Genomic DNA, 19,928 nt, shown 5'->3' on the forward strand with positions numbered 1-19,928 from the left:
CACGTTAACTGTGAACTTGAGGATATTGGCTTTTCACTTCGTTTTTCTCATGGGGTAGGTTATCTCCTAGGACTTTGACAGGGTTAAAGGAGATAAGGTACAAGAACCAGTGTCTAGTGTATCAAGTATATAAAAAGTGCTCAATACATGCTGTTATTTACTTTCATAATAAGTTCTTTGAATTTTCGTTCATCTGAAATGAAACTGAGTATCGTTATTTGCAAGATTGCACGTACAGTGTAAAAGGGCTTTGCTGCCATTTTACTGTGAATGCTCCTACTCTTTCTTGGGGCTGGGGTGTGGGGAAGAGACAGGAATATAAACTTGCCTTTAGTCACTTTGAGTAGTGCTGCTGACTCAGCCCGAAGGTTGGGATCCCTGTATCCCTCCAGAGAGAAGCCAGAAGGATGACATCACGGCAGCATAATGGAGTGTCACGATGGCTGAGGTGTCTTCTCCGAGGGTGCAGAGACCAGCTTTGGCCTGATGTCTGATTGGCTCACGTGTCTGCCATAGCAGACTCCAGGAATGAGGACTTCCTCCGAGAGTACCCCATCACACTGGCCCGGCCACAGGGAGCTCCTCCCACTGGAGCCCATTTTGGGGTCGGAGGGAGCCCAACCTTGTACGTCCTTTCTTCTCAGGCCCATAGTCTTACAATATCCAGCGCCTGCCTCATGTGGGGGACCCAGGTGGGCAGGCTGACCTCCTTCCCCAGGCAGCTCTCCACCTCTGACCCCAAAAGTCAGCTCTTGATGGGGTGGGTTCACTTAAATACTAGCACCACTGCTTGGCCTGGATGACGAGGCACGGGGGAGTCTGGAAAAGGTGCTACTGCACCGGGCAGCGTTGTGCTGAATTGAACCTGAGGTGTTGGAGACGTTGAGTCCCAGCCATTTGCAGCCATCTGGGATCGATATGCCAATTGGGTAGACCCTATGCGGATTCCTAGGTCACCCGAGAGAATCCCTTCCCGAGGCCACTTGTAGAGAGCTCAAGGGAAGGACACAACCACAAGGTGGCAGCAGCACACAGCAAGCTTTATTTGGGCAACATTTGGGCAGGATCTTAAAGGATGGGCGCCCTTTTAGAGGCTGTGGCTTGGAATGGCGGTGGGACCCACACCTGGAAGGGGGGGGGGGCAAAGGGACACTCAGGGGAGCAAGGAATCCAGAGGGGCTCGTGTATCTAGGTGACGTCAGAGAGTTCCAGGGGGCAAGAGAGGCTCCGGTCTTCTAGAGCCCCAGAGTTTGTCTTAACCATGGCAGGCAGGTGGAGGGTCCCGCTTTGAGTTTGGTGCCAGTAGGATTGGAGCTAATGGTTCTGGCCTGCTGTGAAAAAATAAGCAATATAGGGACCAATGTGCAGGGACCATCTTTGGCTCATTTATATAACACCATGGCACGTGCAACTTAATACTGAAACCTATAAGAAGCCTTATAGTAGTCTGTAAAAAACATTAAGTTCCCCGTGGGAGAAGGTCCAAGGAGAGGAACAAACGGATAAGTCGAGAACAAATTATATTTGGTAATTTAATATTTGAGAAGAAATGTTCAGCCTTGATTATTAAAAACATGTGAATCAAAACAGCTATTGTTTTGTTTCGCTGTTATACCGGCAAAAATTATGTCATCCTGGAAAACTCTGGATCCGCTAATGTCTGATAATTCTGTCTGATTGGCTCAATGTTTTGGGGTCAGCTGTCAGCATATAAAGTGTCCCACCTGGTTTGACCACGGTTTGTGAGATCGAGCCCCGTGTCGGTCTCTGTGCTGACAGCCTGGAGCCTGCGTGGGATTCTCTCTCTCTCTCTCTCTCTCTCTCTCTCTCTCTCCCTCTGCCTCTCCCCAGCTCACGTTAGCATGTGCACGTGCTCGCTCGCTCTCCGTCTCTCAAACTTTTTTTTTTAATTTTTTTTTTCAATGTTTATTTATTTTTGGGACAGAGAGAGACAGAGCATGAACGGGGGAGGGGCAGAGAGAGAGGGAGACACAGAATCAGAAACAGGCTCCAGGCTCTGAGCCATCAGCCCAGAGCCCGACGCGGGGCTTGAACTCACGGACCGCGAGATCATGACCTGGCTGAAGTCGGACGCTTAACCGACTGCGCCACCCAGGCGCCCCTGCCTCTCAAACATTTTTAAAAAGCTAAATGGTGGGGCACCTGGGTGGCGCAGTCGGTTAAGCGTCCGACTCTTGATTTCAGCTCAGGTCATGATCTCGTGGTTTGTGAATTCAAGCCCCGCATCGGGCTCTGCACCAACAGTTGGGAGCCTGCTTAGGATTCTGTCTCTCTCCCTCTCTCTCTGCTCCACTCATTCTCTCGCTCTCGCTTTAAGGAAAAAAAAAAAAAAAAAAAAAAGCTGAATGGAGGAAAAGAGCACAAAATTATAGTACATTCTCTTTGTAGCCACTCTAAAATCTGTGATTACATATTGTTTATGCTTACAAGAGTCTGTACAGCATACAAGTAGTTTGCTTGGATAGAGGAGTTACCAGAATAGATTGTTTGAAAATCTGTTTTAAGGACAGTTTTTCCTAAGTTTCTCTCAAAGAGCTGAACGACTTCTCAGGCACACGCCAAGTTTTAGCCCCAGTGATCCCGGGGCTAGAATGTGAGTTTGCATGTTGCTGCCATAGGGTATACCAGTCAGTTGACGTGACCGCGTGGGCTCCAGAGCCACAGGAGACAGCAAACTTGATCTGTTGGGAGGAATACAGTGACATTGACTTACAGGGAAACTTACTTCATCTGGCTGATTTATTTTTAGATCTGTGTGTAAATTGGCCAGCGGTATCAATGACTAAGTGTTTTAGGTTCCAAATTATTTCTTCTGTGATCTTCTTCGGATGTTTTGGAAGTTTATTTGACTTGAAAAAGAGGAGGCAAAGATCAAGGGAAAGAACTTTCAAAGACTTCTGTGCAAATTTTGTCTTTTTATTATTATTACTACTCAACACTCGGATTGCAACAGGAAAAGGTTAGGATAGTGGGGAGAAGATGATAGTAGTCGAGCACTGGCCAGAGCGAATGGATTTTAACTCTTAACTCCTCCAAGGGACCCTTAGGAGGTAAGTTCTGTTATTACCCCCATTTTACAGACGACTGAAGGCACACTCGTACAAAGGAAGGTGCCCACGTTTACCCGGCTGCTAAGTGGCAGGGCTGGGATCTGACCTCACAGAGTCTAGTTCCAGTGTCTGTGTTTTTTTTGTTTTTACGTTTATTTGTTTACTTAAGTAATCTACACCCACCACGGGGCTCAAACTCACTACCCTTAAGATCAAGAGTCGTGAGCTCTTCCAACTGAGCCAGCCAGGCGCCCCAGGGTCTGTGTTCTTAACCACTATGCTGTGCTGGATACATTCAGCTGTATTTTCTAAAGTGATTATGGAGTCACTTAGATTATTGTGGGGAGTGACATCTGCAAGTGGCACCCCTGTCCAAAAGCTCAGGAGTTATATGGAAATCGTCCTTGTTGTTTTCCCAAGGTCCCTTCCAGTCTGTGTTTCCGAGACTTGTTGTGTACGGTAGGTAGACAGAGTGAATCTGACTCATGGTAGAGTATAATACTTGGTCAAGACCAAAACCTTGAATGATGAAACGATTTTGTTTCCAAGGCCATGCTAACAGAAATCGAGCACAAGGTTGCGTCTCTGCTAGAGAGCTGCAAAGATCGGGGGCCGGGAGACAGTGGGGCCACTCATCAGGAGGCTGAAGCTCTTTCCTTGAAACTAAAGACAGTGAAGTGCAATTTGGAAAAAGTCCAGATCATGCTTCAGGAGAAATACAATGAAGACCAGGTAAGACACGGCCACGTATAGACGTGAGTGGGTAGATGATCTGATAGAACCACCAGGAAGGAATTCTGGCAGAGGTGATAAGACAGCCACAGAAGAAATTCTACTACGTAAGAGAGAATGAAGCATCTTCAAACTGTAAGGGAAGGTTGTACTGACTTGTGTTACTGATTCCATTTTGCCCTGCAGTTTTCCTACCTAGGCTCTTGTTAGGGACAGCATTGGTCTGCGTTGGGTTGGTTTGACTGGCTTGATGGTTCTCACTGGTAATGAGGTGTGGTGTAGGCTCTCTTCGTAAAAGAAAGATAAGGTTTAAAGGTAATGTGTCACCCCACTTGACTGGAAAATGAGGCACCAATAGTGAAGATTAAAATTTTTTTTTTGAGAAGCTTAAAGTTAGACATCAGAAATAGAAAAACTGTTTCCAGGATACGTTCTGTTATTTGCAAATACATATACTGATGGAAGTGTCATGCAGTTGAACTGTTCTCGTGACTTTTAAAAGCATTCTGTATAAATGCAAATGCGTGTCTTATGAGTAGAGCCTTACTATATAAGATTTGCATCTATACTTAGGAGATGGTGGTTCCTACTCAAAGGACTTACATTCACAGAAATAAGATTGGCTGCAGATACACAGACTCTGTGGTTCCCCTTTCATCCTCATATGTCCTCTCTTTTGAAAAAATGTTTTGGACCTATGGGAAATTTGCATTTATAAGCATTAGTACTATTTCTCTTTTCGGGGTGTGTGTGTTTTACTTTGTTCTTAAAACAGAGAAGCAATACATTTCCTAGTTTTTAGTAATTCATAGGATGAATTACACTGAGAAAATTAAATGACCACTTCAGGGGCGCCTGGGTGGCTCAGTCGGTCAAGCATCCGGCTTTGGCTCGGGTCGTGATCTCACACCCCGTGAGTTCAAGCCCCGCGTCGGGCTCTGTGCTGACAGCTCAGAGCCTGGAGCCTGCTTCGGATTCTGTGTCTCCCTCTCTCTCTGCCCCTCCCCTGCTCGCACTCTGTCTCCCTCTCAAAAATAAACATTTAAAAAAATAAATAAAATGACCACTTCATCAAACGTAATGGTTTTTTGAAGTTGTTTTGAAACAACTACCTCAAATCATAGTATACACTTGTAATAAATAATGAAACCTAGTCACTTCATATAAAACTTTCCCATTATGTGGTCTCATTAGTAGAACTAAAATAAAGGGAGTCATTTTTTAAATAGCGTGCCATCATAAAATGTTTTGCAGCATTCTGCCACACTAAAGAAGCCTTCAGAGCATCAAAATGATCTCCAACCAGATAACCTTTCTGAACTTGAACCTGTTGTAAGTGAAAGGCCACAATTCAGCAGACAAAAAGATTTCCAGCAGCAACAGGTAATTGCAGCCCTTAACAGATACAAGGATAAGAGTAAAGGTTTCTGTATGGAATTTCCCTTTGAACTAAGTACCAAACTGCTCCTGGAGGGTGTGTGTGAGTGGTAAGCATTTACTGCAACACCCACCTTGCTTTCACCTTCTGCAGGTGGGGACACTCTAACTTTGCTATTTTATTGATTTGCATCTTATTTCAAGCTAAGTAAATACCTTCAGGGGGACTTACCTCTCTAACCATAACACCTCTTTCCCTATTGTTTCTAAACGTGTTTTGCATATTTTAGGGGACTTTCCATGTGTGTAGCATATATTGTAATATTTACTTGATCTTTGTGTGAATACTTGAAGTAGGTTTTTGAGAAATAAAAGTTAAGGGGAACAAGCAAGCAAGAAAGGGAAATAGTAGATAATAATTTAGGAAATGGTTCAAAATGAGATGCTCTCAACAGAAGAAACCGTTGGCTATCATTGGAAAACTTTGACTGGACCATTTGAATCTCATTCAATGATAGGTCCCGGAGTTAAAACCAACGGAACAGAAAGATTTCATCAAATTCGTAGAATTTAATGCTAAGAAAATACAGCCCCAGTTTTGCCAACCTGATAAAGATACAACTCAGAAATCATCTGAGAGGTAAGACATTTTTAGAGTTGGACATTCAGCTATGGTTGGGAGAATTCAGAGCATTTCTTCTTAAATCACTTCTAAAACTCTTACCGAATGCAACCAAAATTATCTGTTGATTATTCTTTTCACCTTTTACTTCCGTTTAAAAGCATTAAGGCATCTAGCCCCGCAAAGGATGCTCCAGACTCGGTCTCGTCAACTCAGGGCCAAAGTGGAGATAAGTGGCAATATTTACGTCACGAACTGTCATCGAAGATCGGGCTCCCGCTACCTCAGCTTGTGCAGCCTCAGGTCAGTGGATGTGACGCACACGGTGTAAATCATAAATAAACACGTTTGTCTTTGAAAATGCAACAAGCATTCATTAAGTACCCGTATACGTGTTCCGCGTTAGGCGGAAATAAAATCGTTGGTTTTCAGAAAGCGAAGATGCCAAGTGGCTTTTTCATCTGGCCGACCCTTTTTCACCCCCCTGGAAGTCTGCGTGAAGTGCCACTCCTTTGTGCTTTTGTGGCACGCTGAGCTTCCCTAATCACAGCTCTTACGATACTGAGTACCTGTTTATTTGTCTGTATCCCCCCATTAAGTGGTATAGGAAGAAAAGACCATGTCTGCCTGGTTCACATTTGCGTGCCTGGCACAGTATCTGAAACATTGTGAAGTCTCAGTTTCAATATGTTGAATGAATAAAGGAATGAATAATACGTTTTTTTTAAAAAACACTTTTTAAATGTTTTAATTGTTAACTGTTTTAATTGTTTAATGTTTTAATGACACAATGCTATGTTAGCGTCATTCATTCATCAAGATGATTTGGAATCTACAGTGTGCCAGGTACCTGTGTCCCACAAACACGCTGTCTTACTGCCGTCACAGTTCTTAATCATGCTGGGCCAGCTGCTGCTGGATTTCTCTCTGAGCAGGGAGCCCGTGAGCAGATGAACACTGTTGGTCACAGCTATCAAGCTTCTGCCTTCAACTTTGCACCCAACCTGCCTGGGCAAAGGTTACCGCCTGTTGCCCAGTTCTCCAGTCTGGTGGGAACTTTCCTGTTCTATTCTGCCGAGAACCTTTTCTGGCCTATTGATGTTGAATTAAACTCTTTGGCTTTAGTCTTGGTTTCTCCTCGTCATACACACTGTAACACGTATATTGTTCTCTTTCCAACCGCAGAACATCATCAGTTCTTTTCCCCAGGCAAAATCTGACACCACCCCACTCTGTTTCTTTGTATTTATTACTTTTCTAATTTGAAAAGGGAATTAACTCTGAATCTTTCTGTCTTCTAGAGTCACAGCTAATTTTTAATGCTTATTTAGCTTTCCAATAACAGATCAAGATGCAAGTCTGTACCTGGAGGGGACTATTCTAAGAGTTGGCTCTATACCAGGGGTCTACCAATAAATGGGAAGAGAAACCGCTAACCTCATAACGTGAATGGCATTGCTACCAAATTGAAACATTAGTGATTTTACTCTATTTTCAAGTTATGGTTTATCTTGCCTCACTTTGTTATCTCAATAGACCCTCAAGTGTCTAAGTGAAGCTTTTCATGACCTTTCAAAGCTGTCCACAATATTTAAAATTTAATTTTTTCTTACAAGTGACAAGGTAGACAAAAACATTTACCAACAAAGTAACTTGGAAGATAGCACGTGAAAAAGCATTTTTGCTGTTTAACGTTAACAGCAGCAGGATCTCAAATTGTAATGAGGTTTCTCTTTTTTCATATAGGTTGCCACAAGTATGAGTATTCTACCCAGTGTGAGTGTGTATAACTTTAGATACCCAACAACTGAAGAACTGAAAACATATACCACACAGCTTGAAGACCTGCGTCAAGAGGCAGATAATCTTCAGACCCAGGTAGCAGCTTCACATTACATATTTTCCTCACCGCAATATCAAAAAAAGAAGGGAAATGTGACATTGTAAATTAGCCATCATTTTTTAAATTGAATAAATGGTAGAATCCATGGTAGAATGGGTCCTAGAATTGCAAGTAGAGTTTATCCCTTGCCGACTCTGATGAATGTGGTAGGACCTGCCGAGACCACCATGTACAAAGACCATTGAACCCAAGTCTAAGATCGGCAGGAACGAGGATCGTTGTTGATTAGTACTGTCTGCAGTGGTGCTCTGTGATTGGAAGGGTAAGGAAGGAGGGGAGTATTGACAAGATTTCCAACCTTGACTAAGCTGCATGCTGAAACGGTGTGCTGGGTAATGTTAAGTATCAACCAGAGAAGACCATAGGAAATAGAATCTAAATTGGGGTGATTACTAGCTTTCGCGTGCTTCTAAATATCTTGTGCCTGGTCAAGAATTCATGGTGTTCATTGGTAAAGAAAAAGAGGTGGCTCCAACAGCTTATGCTAAAATATAAGGAGACCTTGTGGCTCCCAAACTCACTAGGACACAATCGCACAACCCTAGGTGCCTCCCTTGAAGTTGTACATCTAAGGATGGCCTTAATTCTCACAATCAGCCTATATATAACACTTCTTTTTTTTTTTTTTTTTTTTAATTTTTTTTTTCAACGTTTATTTATTTTTGGGACAGAGACAGAGCATGAACGGGGGAGGGGCAGAGAGAGAGGGAGACACAGAATCGGAAACAGGCTCCAGGCCCTGAGCCATCAGCCCAGAGCCCGACGCGGGGCTCGAACTCACGGACCGCGAGATCGTGACCTGGCTGAAGTCGGACGCTTAACCGACTGCGCCACCCAGGCGCCCCATAACACTTCTAATTTCCACCCCCACTCCACAGCCCATCCATATCTTTTTTTTATTGAGATGTAACTGACATATTAGCTTCAGGTGTCCACCATAATGATTCAATATTTGTATATTTTGTGAAAGGATCACCACAATGAATCTAACATCCATCACCACATACAGTTATAAAAATGTTTTTCCTGAAATGAGAACTTTTAAGATCTACTCTCTTGACAACTTTCAAATATGTAACACAGCATTTATTAACTGTAGTTACCATGCCATGCCTACCATCTATCTTTAAGATACTGTACCTCTTCCCAATCATCCCTTTCAAATGTCTTCTTTTCCTTCTCCAGGCTGTACTTGATTCCATTAACCCACTTTCTCCTACCTTACAATGTGGGAGGCAGGGAGCCGTGGGAAGAGGGATAGTATGCTTTCCTTGGGACCACACTTCCACATGGATGGCCCTGCTAAGGAAGTCCTTCATTTTGTTATTTACCTTTTAATTCCATTTCAATGGTTACTCACTACCAAGCGTTGAGTTTCTTAAACTTGTTTTTCTCAGACTTAACATCTTAATTGTATTTGTTTATTCTTCTACCTGATTCACAAAGTGTTCAAAACAACCAATTATAAAAAAGTATAACGTAAATTGTAAACCATAACAAAACCAGGGAAAATGGAGGCTTAGGAAGGCAAGGAATCCTAATATTTATTTTTTTCTTTTTTCCTCTTGATTCAGGAAAACATGACAGAAGAAACATACATAAATTTGGATAAAAAATTATTTGAACTATTTCTGACCCTCAGTCAGTGCCTTGCCAGTGTGGAGGAGATGCTGCAGACACCTGGGCTCTTCAGAGAGGATGTCTGTGCTCGGCAGGTGCACTACGAGGTAAGGAATTTCCAATAAGCCCATGTGTTGGCCGTTGCTGCAAACAGCCCGCTGTTTAAGCCAAAGCTGAAGCCTCAAAGTCACGCTGTTGAAGCCAGAGCTGAAGCCTCTTAAAGTCAGAGTCTATTCACTGTGTCTTTCCTTCTCACCTCTTCGCAGACACTGGCTCTTGAGTTGAAAAAACTTTACTTAGCTATGGGTGATAAGAAGGATGATCTTTTGAAAGCCATGACTTGGTCTGGGAAGAACGCCGACTTGTTCCATGAATGTTTTAATAACCTCCAAGTCTACCTGGAGCACACCCAGGCCACAGCTGCCTCTAGGAGCAAGTCCCTAAAAGCTGGCCTCGACTATAACCGCAGTTATCAGGTACAGGGCTAGGCACTCAGCCTACTTTGGCTAATTTCTATTCATTCCTATTCCTGGTGGCAGTCATGATTAGGAATTGCTAAGGAAAGTGGTGAGAGGTTCTTTCTGTGAAGGTCTTTAGATTAGTTCGGTGCCTGTGTTTGGAGACCACTTGAAAGCGAGGTCCTTCCCAAAGTTGCGGTATGAATTTGTTAGATCGGGCTAATGAACCGTTTCTTTCCTGTGTTACCTTTAGTCATTAATGATTGTCCTAGGGGAGGATTTCTCAGTAACAGGGAGCCATTAAAGTTTTTTTTTTTTTAATTTTTAAAATGTTTTTATTTATTTTTGAGAAGAAAGAGACAGAGCATGAGCAAGGGAGGGGTAGAGAGACAGAGGGAGACACAGAATCCGAAGCAGGCTCCAGGCTCTGAGCTGTCAGCACAGAGCCTGACGCGGGGATCAAAGTCACAAGCCGTGAGATCATGACATGAGCCGAAGTCGATCGCTTAACCGACTGAGCCACCCACGCGCCCCAACCATTAAAGTTTTTGAGCAAAAGAAGGACAGTCTGTGTATGTTTCAGGCAGATTCACCTGGTTGTTAACTACTGTGGATTAGAGGACAGACTTGAAGCAAGCAGACAGACAATTCTAGTAGTTTCCTAACTAGAGAAAAAGAAATGAAACACAACACCACTTATGAAGGAGTCTTGCCCGTAAAGTCAGACCTCAATCTGATCACGCAAAATAGACACAAGAGAAGAGCACTGCAGCACTGTGTGTGTGTGTGTGGGGGGGGGGGGGGGGGGGGGGGGGGGGTCAGCCAAATCCAGACCGTGGGAAGCTGTATAGAGTAAAAGACCTGTGTTTTCACCATCCCACCCAAAACCCCAGGAATAAACAAGAGAGATGGTTGGGGAGCCTGCAGATCACAAGAGACTTAACACATGTATTAGTCCCTTGCAACCTGTTGGACCTCATTTAGATTCCAATTCAAACAAACCAAAAGGAAAAATTATAGCTAATTAGAGAAATGTGAACCCTTTCCTATAGCTAATGATACTAGGGAATGGTTGTTGATTTGTAATATTAAAAAATTTTTTTTTTTAACATTTGTTTATTTTTTTAAATTTTTTTTTTTTCAACGTTTATTTATTTTTGGGACAGAGAGAGACAGAGCATGAACGGGGGAGGGGCAGAGAGAGAGGGAGACACAGAATCGGAAACAGGCTCCAGGCTCTGAGCCATCAGCCCAGAGCCTGACGCAGGGCTCGAACTCACGGACCGCGAGATCGTGACCTGGCTGAAGTCGGACGCTTAACCGACTGCGCCACCCAGGCGCCCCAACATTTGTTTATTTTTGAGAGAGAGAGGGAGAGAGAGACAGAAAGCTTGCAGGAAATGTGAACCCTTTCCTATAGCTAATGATACTAGGGAATGGTTGTTGATTTGTAATATTAAAAAAAATTTTTTTTAACATTTGTTTATTTTTGAGAGAGAGAGGGAGAGAGACAGAAAGCTTGCAGGGGAGGGGCAGAGAGAGAGGGAGACACAGAATCCGAAGCAGGCTCCAGGCTCTGAGCTGTCAGCACAGCCCGACGTGGGGCTCAAACTCCCAAGCTGTGAGATCATGACCTGAGCTGAAGTTGGACGCTTAACCGACTGACCCACTCAGGCGCCCCAATTTTGTACTGTTTCTAAAGGGAGGAATCTTTATCTTTTAAAAACACATACCGAAACTTACCGTGGTGAAATATCTGTGATTTGTTTCAAAATATTCTGAGGGGAAGGAGATTAGATATAGTTAAGAAGGCTCAGGGGAGGGCACAGAGCAGAGATGACCAGTCACAAGTCAATAATTGTTAAAGCTAGGCAATTCCTCTATTTTGGTATATGTTTGGAACTTCTGTTAGCATAAAAATTAAAGGACAGCTAAATTTTTTGTAAGGTATTAAAGGGGCCCGCATGAGATTCTTACTGTTTGTTGCATTTATCTTCCTATACAGAATGAAATAAAGCGATTGTATGATCAACTTACTAAGAATAAAACATCTTTACAACAGTCTTTGAATGAAATTAGTGGCCAGAGTATTGATGAACAGCTTCAGGTAATCAAGTCAAAACAATTACACTGATCTGACCTTGGACCAAAGAGTTTTGTGTAGAAGCTGTGTTTCTGAAGCACTTTCCTTTGGGAGCAGTGGCAAGGCTAGAGTAAACAAATAGAAACGAGAACTCTTTATGTGGACCTTTAAAAATATCTCATAAGTAGTACCTTATGAAGAGTAAATTAAACCGACACAACACCATGGTCACCTATCAACCAGGCAAAAATGCAAGTTTGTGCAGGGTCAGTGAGAGTATTAGGAAATGAGGCCCCCATTCTCTCGGGAGGAGAATTTGTCCGGCTTCTCAGGATCGGTTGGCTATAAATCAGAATTTTACGTGTGAATGTGCTTCCACCCACAGTAGGCTCACTTCATTCATTTATTCAACAAGTATGAATTGAGGACCTTCTCTGGACAGATAGTGCTATAGGGGTTGCACTTATCCTAAGGAAGGAAGACAAGGGCATAGAGAAACGTGTATATAAATACTCAAGGATGGACTAGCAGCACTGCTTGAACTAAAAACGCTTCATAACCCAAAAGGCATTAAGAGCAGACTCTTAGAAAAGCAGTGTGTGTCCATTTGCAAGGAGTCTGGTATTTGTACTGATTTGCAGAGCAGCTGGTAAGTAAGGAGGCAGCCTGCAGAACGGAGTGATGTGTGCATTCATTAAGTTTAAGGATGTGCACATGTACTTCTGGTCCGTGCTTCAAACGTGTTGGGGACAAATTTTCCGGGAGAAGCCTGGAGGTGAGGGAGAAGTGGGACTTTCATTTTTCCCTTAATTTTTTCTGTACAGTTTCATTCTTTTACAATGAATATGCGCACTTCTCTGGCTTCTGAAAGGGTTTGCTTTTTTGCATTGTCTCTCACTGTAGAAAGCAGATGTGTATACAGTGGAGCTGCAGAACTCCGAGAGCCGAGTGGCAAAACTAAGAGACGAAGGGGAGAGGCTTCGTTTACCTTATGTGTTACTGCAAGAGGTTTACAAATTAGAGGTATGTGTGAGCAGAAAACATTCGGTCAGTGAATAGCTATGATTATAAGGGAGTGAGAATTTCTTGTTCTTCCAGAAAGAGAGTTCAGGTTTGTTCTCCAAAGAGAGTTTAGCTTTGTTCTCCATCTGGATTATTTTCGTGGTTGGATGAAAACGTTCTTTCTTTTCAGGATGTGCTTGACAGTATGTGGGGAATCTTGAGAGCTCGGTACACAGAACTCAGCAGCCCTTTCATCACTGAGAGCCAGCAAGATGCCTTATTGCAAGGCATGGTGGAACTAATGGCTATTGGAAAGGAAAAGCTTGCTCATGACCACTTAAAACAACCCAAAAGTAAAGATGCCTTACAGGCTCAAATACAGAATCACAAGGTAAGACGCGTGGGTCAGATTACCTTTTCATAGACTTTTAAGTCTTTCTGACTTAACCATAGAGCATCCATTTTCTTCCTTGGTGAAATATACATTGTCCATTCATTCATTCATTGGTGAAATATACATTGTTCATTCATTCATTCATTCACTCTTTGTTTGAACTAACATCAATTAGACGGCTTACTGGATATCAGGAACTCCGCTGACCTCTAAGGATGTGATTGTGAGGGAAAACAGATATAGTTCCTTACGTTCATGGAGCTTATGGTTGAAAGAGAGACATTTATGAGCAAGTCATTCCAAACAAATTTAAAATTAAAATTGAGACACATGCTTTCAGAGCATTTAAGAGGGGAAATTGAATTCAGGAGATTAGGGAAGGCTTTCCTGAGAACTGAGGCCAAAAAAATATCTATACCTCAATATATAAATGTGTATCTAGTGTAATGCTACAATAAATCTTTTAGTTGTCCATTCATTTTATTACACAACAGCCTCATGATCACCACCTAAAGACATGTAGTAATTTAAGTACTGACGCAAAAAAAAAAAAAAAAAATGGGAAAGACCATTTCTGCCTCCAACAAGCTGAACTCTAGGCGTGTGATAAGGAGACCTTGTTCTAAGAGATCCAAAGGTAAATATTCTATAAAGAATGGAGGGGGAAAGGAAAAAATAATATTATGGATATCTACAGTGTGTCAGGATTTGTGCTGGATGCTTTTATAAACCTTCTACATACCCTTTTCAAGGGAGTAGGAGAAAGGATTCGAATAAGAAGTTCCTCCAGGGGCGCCTGGGTGGCGCAGTCGGTTAAGTGTCCGACTTCAGCCAGGTCACGATCTCGCGGTCCGTGAGTTCGAGCCCCGCGTCAGGCTCTGGGCTGATGGCTCAGAGCCTGGAGCCTGTTTCCGATTCTGTGTCTCCCTCTCTCTCTGCCCCTCCCCGTTCATGCTCTGTCTCTCTCTGTCCCAAAAAGAAAAAAAAAAAAGAAAAAAAAAAAAAAGAAGTTCCTCCAGACAATTAGAAGGGGCAGCTGACTATACAAATGGAGGAGAACCATGTGAAGCTAAAGACTTCCTGTGTAAAGGTTCTTAAAGTGTTGTTCTGGGAGCTTTTACATACCAGGGTCCCAACAGACCCTGTCAACAAATTCCTTGTACTTGGCCATGTTATTGAGTAGAAAATCAAGCCAGAGTGTAGGAATCTCTGGCTGTTCCATGTGCGGGCTTCTTGGGCTCACTCATCTATCCATCCAATTTAGTGTCTTGAAATTAATCGGCCATGTCAGTATCGACCTTTTTGTAAAGTTTCTTAAAACTTAGAGTAACTGGGGGGTGCCTGGGTGGCCAGTCGGTTTTAAGTGTCCGACTTCAGCTCAGGTCGAGATCTCATGGTTCATGAGTTCCAGCCCCATGTCAGGCTCTGTGCTGACAGCTCAGAGCCTGGAGCCAGCTTCGGGTTCTGTATCTCCCTCTCTCTCTGCTCCTCCCTTGCTTACATGTGGTCTCTCTCTCAAAAATACATAAAGATTTAAAAAAAAAAATTAAAAACTCAGAGTAACTGATTTAGGAAGATCTCACTGGAAATTGAAATTGGCTAACACTGTTTGCCCTTTAACATGGACTGTTTTATGGAAAATGTTACTTAGGAGGATTTTTCTTTATGACTTGTTAAAATGCCATTAGTGTTAAAGACTAATGGGTACACAGTCAATTTTCTTTTTCTTTCCTCTTATGTGTGACTCTGCATGGCCGTCTTGGGATTTAAAGGCAACTACACCTGGGGCGCCTGGGTGGCTCAGTCAGTTAAGCATCCGACCTCAGCTCAGGACATGATCTAGTGAGATCATGGGTTTGAGCCCCACGTTGGGCTCTGTGCTGACAGCTCAGAGCCTGGAGCCTGCTTCAGATTCTGTGTTTCCCTCTCTCTTTGCCCCTCCCCCACTCACACTCTGTCTCTGTCTCTTGAAAATAAATAAATGTTAGAAAAAAAATTAGGGGTGCCTGGGTGGCTCAGTGGGCTAAGCGTCCGACTTCGGCTCAGGTCATGATCTCACAGTTTGTGGGTTCAAGCCCCACGTCTGGCTCTGTGCTGACAGCTCAGAGCCTGGAGCCTGCTTCAGATTCTGTGTCTCCCTCTCTCTCTGCCCCTCCCCGGCTCACACTCTGTCTGTCTCTCTCTCAAAAATAAACAAACATTAAAAAAAAAAGTTTTTTAATTAAAAATAAATAAATAAAAGTAAATACACCTGTATAAAAAGTTGAAGTAACTCAGTTTTTAAGTTTCACGATGTAGAAATAAATAAATAACAAGTCTTGTCCATTTTACAGCTTTTTTTCCAGAAGCTTGTTGCTGACATGCTGTTGATCCAAACATACTCCAACAGAATGCCTCCTTCTTTACTGCAAAAGAAAGACACATTTTGGGCAGAACAAATACAAGAAATTAAATTACTGGAACAAAAGTCACACCAACGTGGAATAAAGCTGCAAAGTTTATTGCAGGTACTTGAGATATGTAAACGTTGTGCTTAACCCTGGACTTCTGGACCTTGGACCACCACCTGCTGGTGTCCAGAGGTGTCGAGTTACCATTAAGCAGTAGTTAAGTGGGAACTAACACTGAGGAGATGGAAGCCTGTTCTAGTCCTGACTGCTGCTCCCGGAATGAAATAGTTGCTGAGATCCCGCACGCGGGAACGAGGGGATGGCATGTCTTTCCACCTTCTAGGTTTGTGTGCAAATAAACAAAATTGGAAGCACACTTTGAGATCCAGAAAGAGGTCATTTGGATGAAATGGTGGTTCAGAAACTGTGCTCCCCAAAGAGGGCAGGTCCGGATGTTCTGCTGCTGGAGTGGACTCCTGGTAGTCTTAAATCCAAGAAGAAAATTGTTTGCATCAAGTTCTTTCTCCGTTTGAAAGTTCTCACCTTTAACTTCTTACACACCATGGATGTTAGCACTTAAAGGAAGTAACCCAAAAGCAAGGAAATCTTCAACTTTATAATGTGATCATGTTATGTTAGGCTAATGAAATCAATTTTCTGGTTAGCTTGTCAAATTGATATTTCTAGTAATATTTCATGGTATTTAAAAAAAGAGACCCCCCCCACCCCTGAGCCCAAAGAGTGCCCCTCACAGTCACATGACCCACTACTTCGGTAGATAAGAGAATCAATAAGGTGGTTCTTTTTCCAGCAGGTGATATTTAGTGTCCGTAAGTCAGCTCTGTAGCGTGCTGAGGTCCTAGTGGTGGGCTTCTATAGACATAGAACTGGGACAAGGCAAGACTCAACCTAAGGAAATAGTACTCTCCTAATGAAGTGTAAGCCCACATTCCTCCAACAGTGGAATTCTGCTTCTAGCAGCATCACAGGGTAATGTTCAGTGGGCTAGGGGTTGGAGCAGAGAGGGTAGAAGCAACCTACTCGGAGCCTCTGCTGAGATAAGCTTTAAAAGTTAGCCCCTTCCTTTCCAAGTGTGAGAACGGCTCTCTTCCGACTCTGAGGTCTCCACAGAGGTGCAGGCTGAGAGGTGTAACCCTCTCACTTAATCTTGGTCCTTACTCAGTTTGATGAGACAAGCATAAAACACTAATGCCAACTGGATTTTTCAAAACCCTCTCCACAAAGGCAACGGAATTGTTTTCCATCGGACCCTGAGTTCTTACGAGAGTAGGTTATATCTCTCAGAAACCCCTGGAATCTGTGCTTGAAGTTCGTGTGGTCTCAGTTCGTTTTTATTTCGTATGATCGATTTTGTCATTGGCTGGAATGAATCTAGAAAAGGGCTCCCACTGATATTATGTTCTTGATTCTCTAGAAATGGGAAGAATTTGATGAAAACTATGCATCTCTTGAAAAGGATCTGGAAATTCTTGTATCTACGTTGCCCTCTGTGAGTCTGGTGGAAGAGACAGAGGAAAGATTAGTGGAAAGGATTTCATTTTACCAGGTATTTTGCGCCGTTGAATCCGTCAGAGGCAGCGTCCGTAGCACTTTGCGTTTTCTTTTCTTTTGACTAAATTGCTCGACTTTGAATTTGAAGTGTTGTTCCTCACACCATGCACTATTAGACTGATATTCAGGGAACCCGTGGATTTGATTTTGAGTCTTTCATTATACTGGAGGCTTGGGGTCGAGGTGCTGGGTACGAGTCCTGGCTCTCACCTGTCAAGCGTGTCAACTTTTTGTCTCTAAGTCTCAGTTTCTTTGTATACTGTAGGGAATCACGCTAGTTCTCCTACCTGTCTCAGGAAGTGGATGTCAGTGGGTATGGAAATGAGCCAAAGTACAGAAAGAACGTTGTAAACCATGGGCCACTAAACCTACACGTGGTTTTCTTACTTCGGTGAAGCCCTGTTTGGACATAGCCTCTGAGACAGGCGATAATCTGTCACCTGCCACCAGCATTATAAAAAGACTTCAAACAAAATGTTTTGTGTGTAACATTTAGTGTTATCATCCAAGTCTCTGTGTCCCAAACTTCGATGCCATAGAAAAGATAGAACCCTAGAGTAGTTTTCAAGTGGCCTTGAGATCATGACCAACGAGAAAACGAGTTTTAAGTCTTCTCGACAGAAACTTGAAATATTTAGTTTTAACTTTCAAATGTGTTGTCAGCCTCTGAGTTGTGATGCTGGGCGTGGTTATCAAATGCCAACTTCGAAACTTCAAGAGTAGGTTTGTTGCCTGAATAGACCGGACGGAAAATGAAATCCTTGGCAGGACCCTGGCATTCCTCAGTAGCATTTAAGCTCCTATAAGGAACGTTTTGCAAAGAGACGGACACTGTAGTCCTGCTATCTAGATGCCTAGAAAGGTACAATTGATCTCTTTGCCATCTTGTCCGATTGAGCTTAACTTTAAGATAAATCTGAATCTTCTGGGGGTGGGAAGCTGCTGCTTAATTCTTTGTTAGCCTGGGGATGCAGAAGTACATCCAAAGAGCTAAGAGAAGGCAGTTGAAAACGGCATTTTAAACCTCATTATGTTAAGGAACTGTTTGTATTAGCCCACCTCTCTCAGGTGGACAAGGGATCATGTCCCTTAAAGTGCAACCTGTGAATCTGTTAAATTTGAGATTTTTAAAAACTGAAATAATTGTTCTAAAACTCTTAAATAAATTCGTCAAACTAAAAGAGAGAGATATGAGGCACCTGGGTGGCTCAGTCGGTCAAGCATCTGACTCTTGATTTCAGCCCAGGTCATGATCCCAGGGTCGTGGGATCAAGCCCCTTGGGATTCTCTGTCTCCCTCTGCCGCTCTTCCTGGCTCTCTCTCTCTCTCTCTCTCTCTCTCTCACACACACACACACACACACACACACACACACGGTTTCTCTCTCTCTCTCTCTCTCTCAAAAAAAAAAAAAAAAAAGAATAAAAAAGATACCTTGTAAAGCCCATCTCACTTATGGACTTCTTCAGGTCGTTCTCAGTGTTCTGCGTCATGGAGAGATTTGCATGTATTTTGATCGGTGAACATCTGTGGGCCACGGAACATAGCATCTGTGTGGCCTCTGCAGTTGAGCAAACCTCATTTAAATGCTGGCTCGGCACCTCATGTGCTGAGTGACTATTGCAGTCTGACTCCTGTGTATAAAATGGGGTAATTAAAAATTCTCAGGGATGATCTAAAGATGAAGTGTCTTGGTCTTGCACTGAAGGCTTGGGAAATTAGAGCTTTTTTTTTTAATGTTTACTTATCTTTGAAAGAGAGAGCATCAGTGGGGGAGGGGCAGAGAGAGAGGGAGACGCAGCATCCGAAGCAGGCTCCGGGCTCTGAGCTGTCAGCGCCGAGCCTGACACGGGGCTCCAACCCACCAACTGTGAGATCATGACCTGAGCCAAAGTCAGATGCTCAGCTGACTGAGCCACCCAGAGACCCCAGAACTTTTTTCTTAAGTTTGTTTATTTTGAGAGAAATAGTGAAAGTGGGGGAGGGGCGTGGAGAGACAAAGAGAGAGAGAGAGAGAGAGAGAGAGAGAGAGAGAGAGAATCCCAACCAGGCTCCCCACTGTCAACACAGAGCCCGATGCAGGGCTCGAACTCACGAACTGTGAGATCATGACCTGAGCAGAAATCAAGAGTCGGATGCTTAACCGACTGAGCCACCCAGGTGCCCCTAGAACTGTTGTTTTTTTTTGTTTTTTTTTTTTTTACAGATGTTGGACATTTTATTTTCACATGCCAACTCAGATGAGAAGAGGGGATTACAAATGAGAGTGGTGGTTGGGGCGCCTGGGTGGCTCAGTTGGTTAAGCGACCGACTTTGGCTCAGGTCATGATCTCACAGTTTGTGAGTTCGAGCCCCGCATCGGACTCTGTGCTGACAGCTCAGAGCCTGGAGCCTGCTTCAAATTCTATGTCTCCCTCTCGCTCTACCCCTCCCCTGCTCATGCTCTGTGTCTCTCTGTCTCTCAATAATAAATAAATGTTTAAAAAAAAAAAATGAGAGTGGTGGAAAGGGCATTGGAAGTAGAATTCTTTAGTGATTTTTAAAAGGCTTAAGTTAGTTGGGAAAATTGTATTTTGATTATAATTTATTTTTGAAGATTAAATTTCAGTAGCTGTCAGGATAAGTGTCAGTAGCTGAACCCAGTGGTGGAAGGTAATTGCCTTTAGACAGAGTTCTCTTCAAGGGGTCGTTGTATTGCTGTTCT

General features: G+C 43.2%; 1 protein-coding gene across 1 annotated transcript in view; it reads left to right on the forward strand.

Moving 5' to 3' along the window:
- Positions 1-19,928, forward strand: part of SYNE2 (spectrin repeat containing nuclear envelope protein 2) — a 349,558-nt gene that overhangs the window by 245,455 nt on the left and 84,175 nt on the right. The window contains 12 exon segments of the mRNA XM_045451206.1: positions 3,621-3,803; positions 5,058-5,186; positions 5,699-5,820; positions 5,964-6,105; positions 7,549-7,680; positions 9,280-9,432; positions 9,592-9,801; positions 11,789-11,890; positions 12,770-12,889; positions 13,059-13,259; positions 15,596-15,769; positions 17,088-17,219. Coding sequence (XP_045307162.1) covers positions 3,621-3,803; positions 5,058-5,186; positions 5,699-5,820; positions 5,964-6,105; positions 7,549-7,680; positions 9,280-9,432; positions 9,592-9,801; positions 11,789-11,890; positions 12,770-12,889; positions 13,059-13,259; positions 15,596-15,769; positions 17,088-17,219 — 1,800 coding nt within the window.

Source organism: Leopardus geoffroyi, chromosome B3 (genome assembly GCF_018350155.1).
Source record: "Leopardus geoffroyi isolate Oge1 chromosome B3, O.geoffroyi_Oge1_pat1.0, whole genome shotgun sequence".
NCBI lineage: Eukaryota > Metazoa > Chordata > Mammalia > Carnivora > Felidae > Leopardus > Leopardus geoffroyi.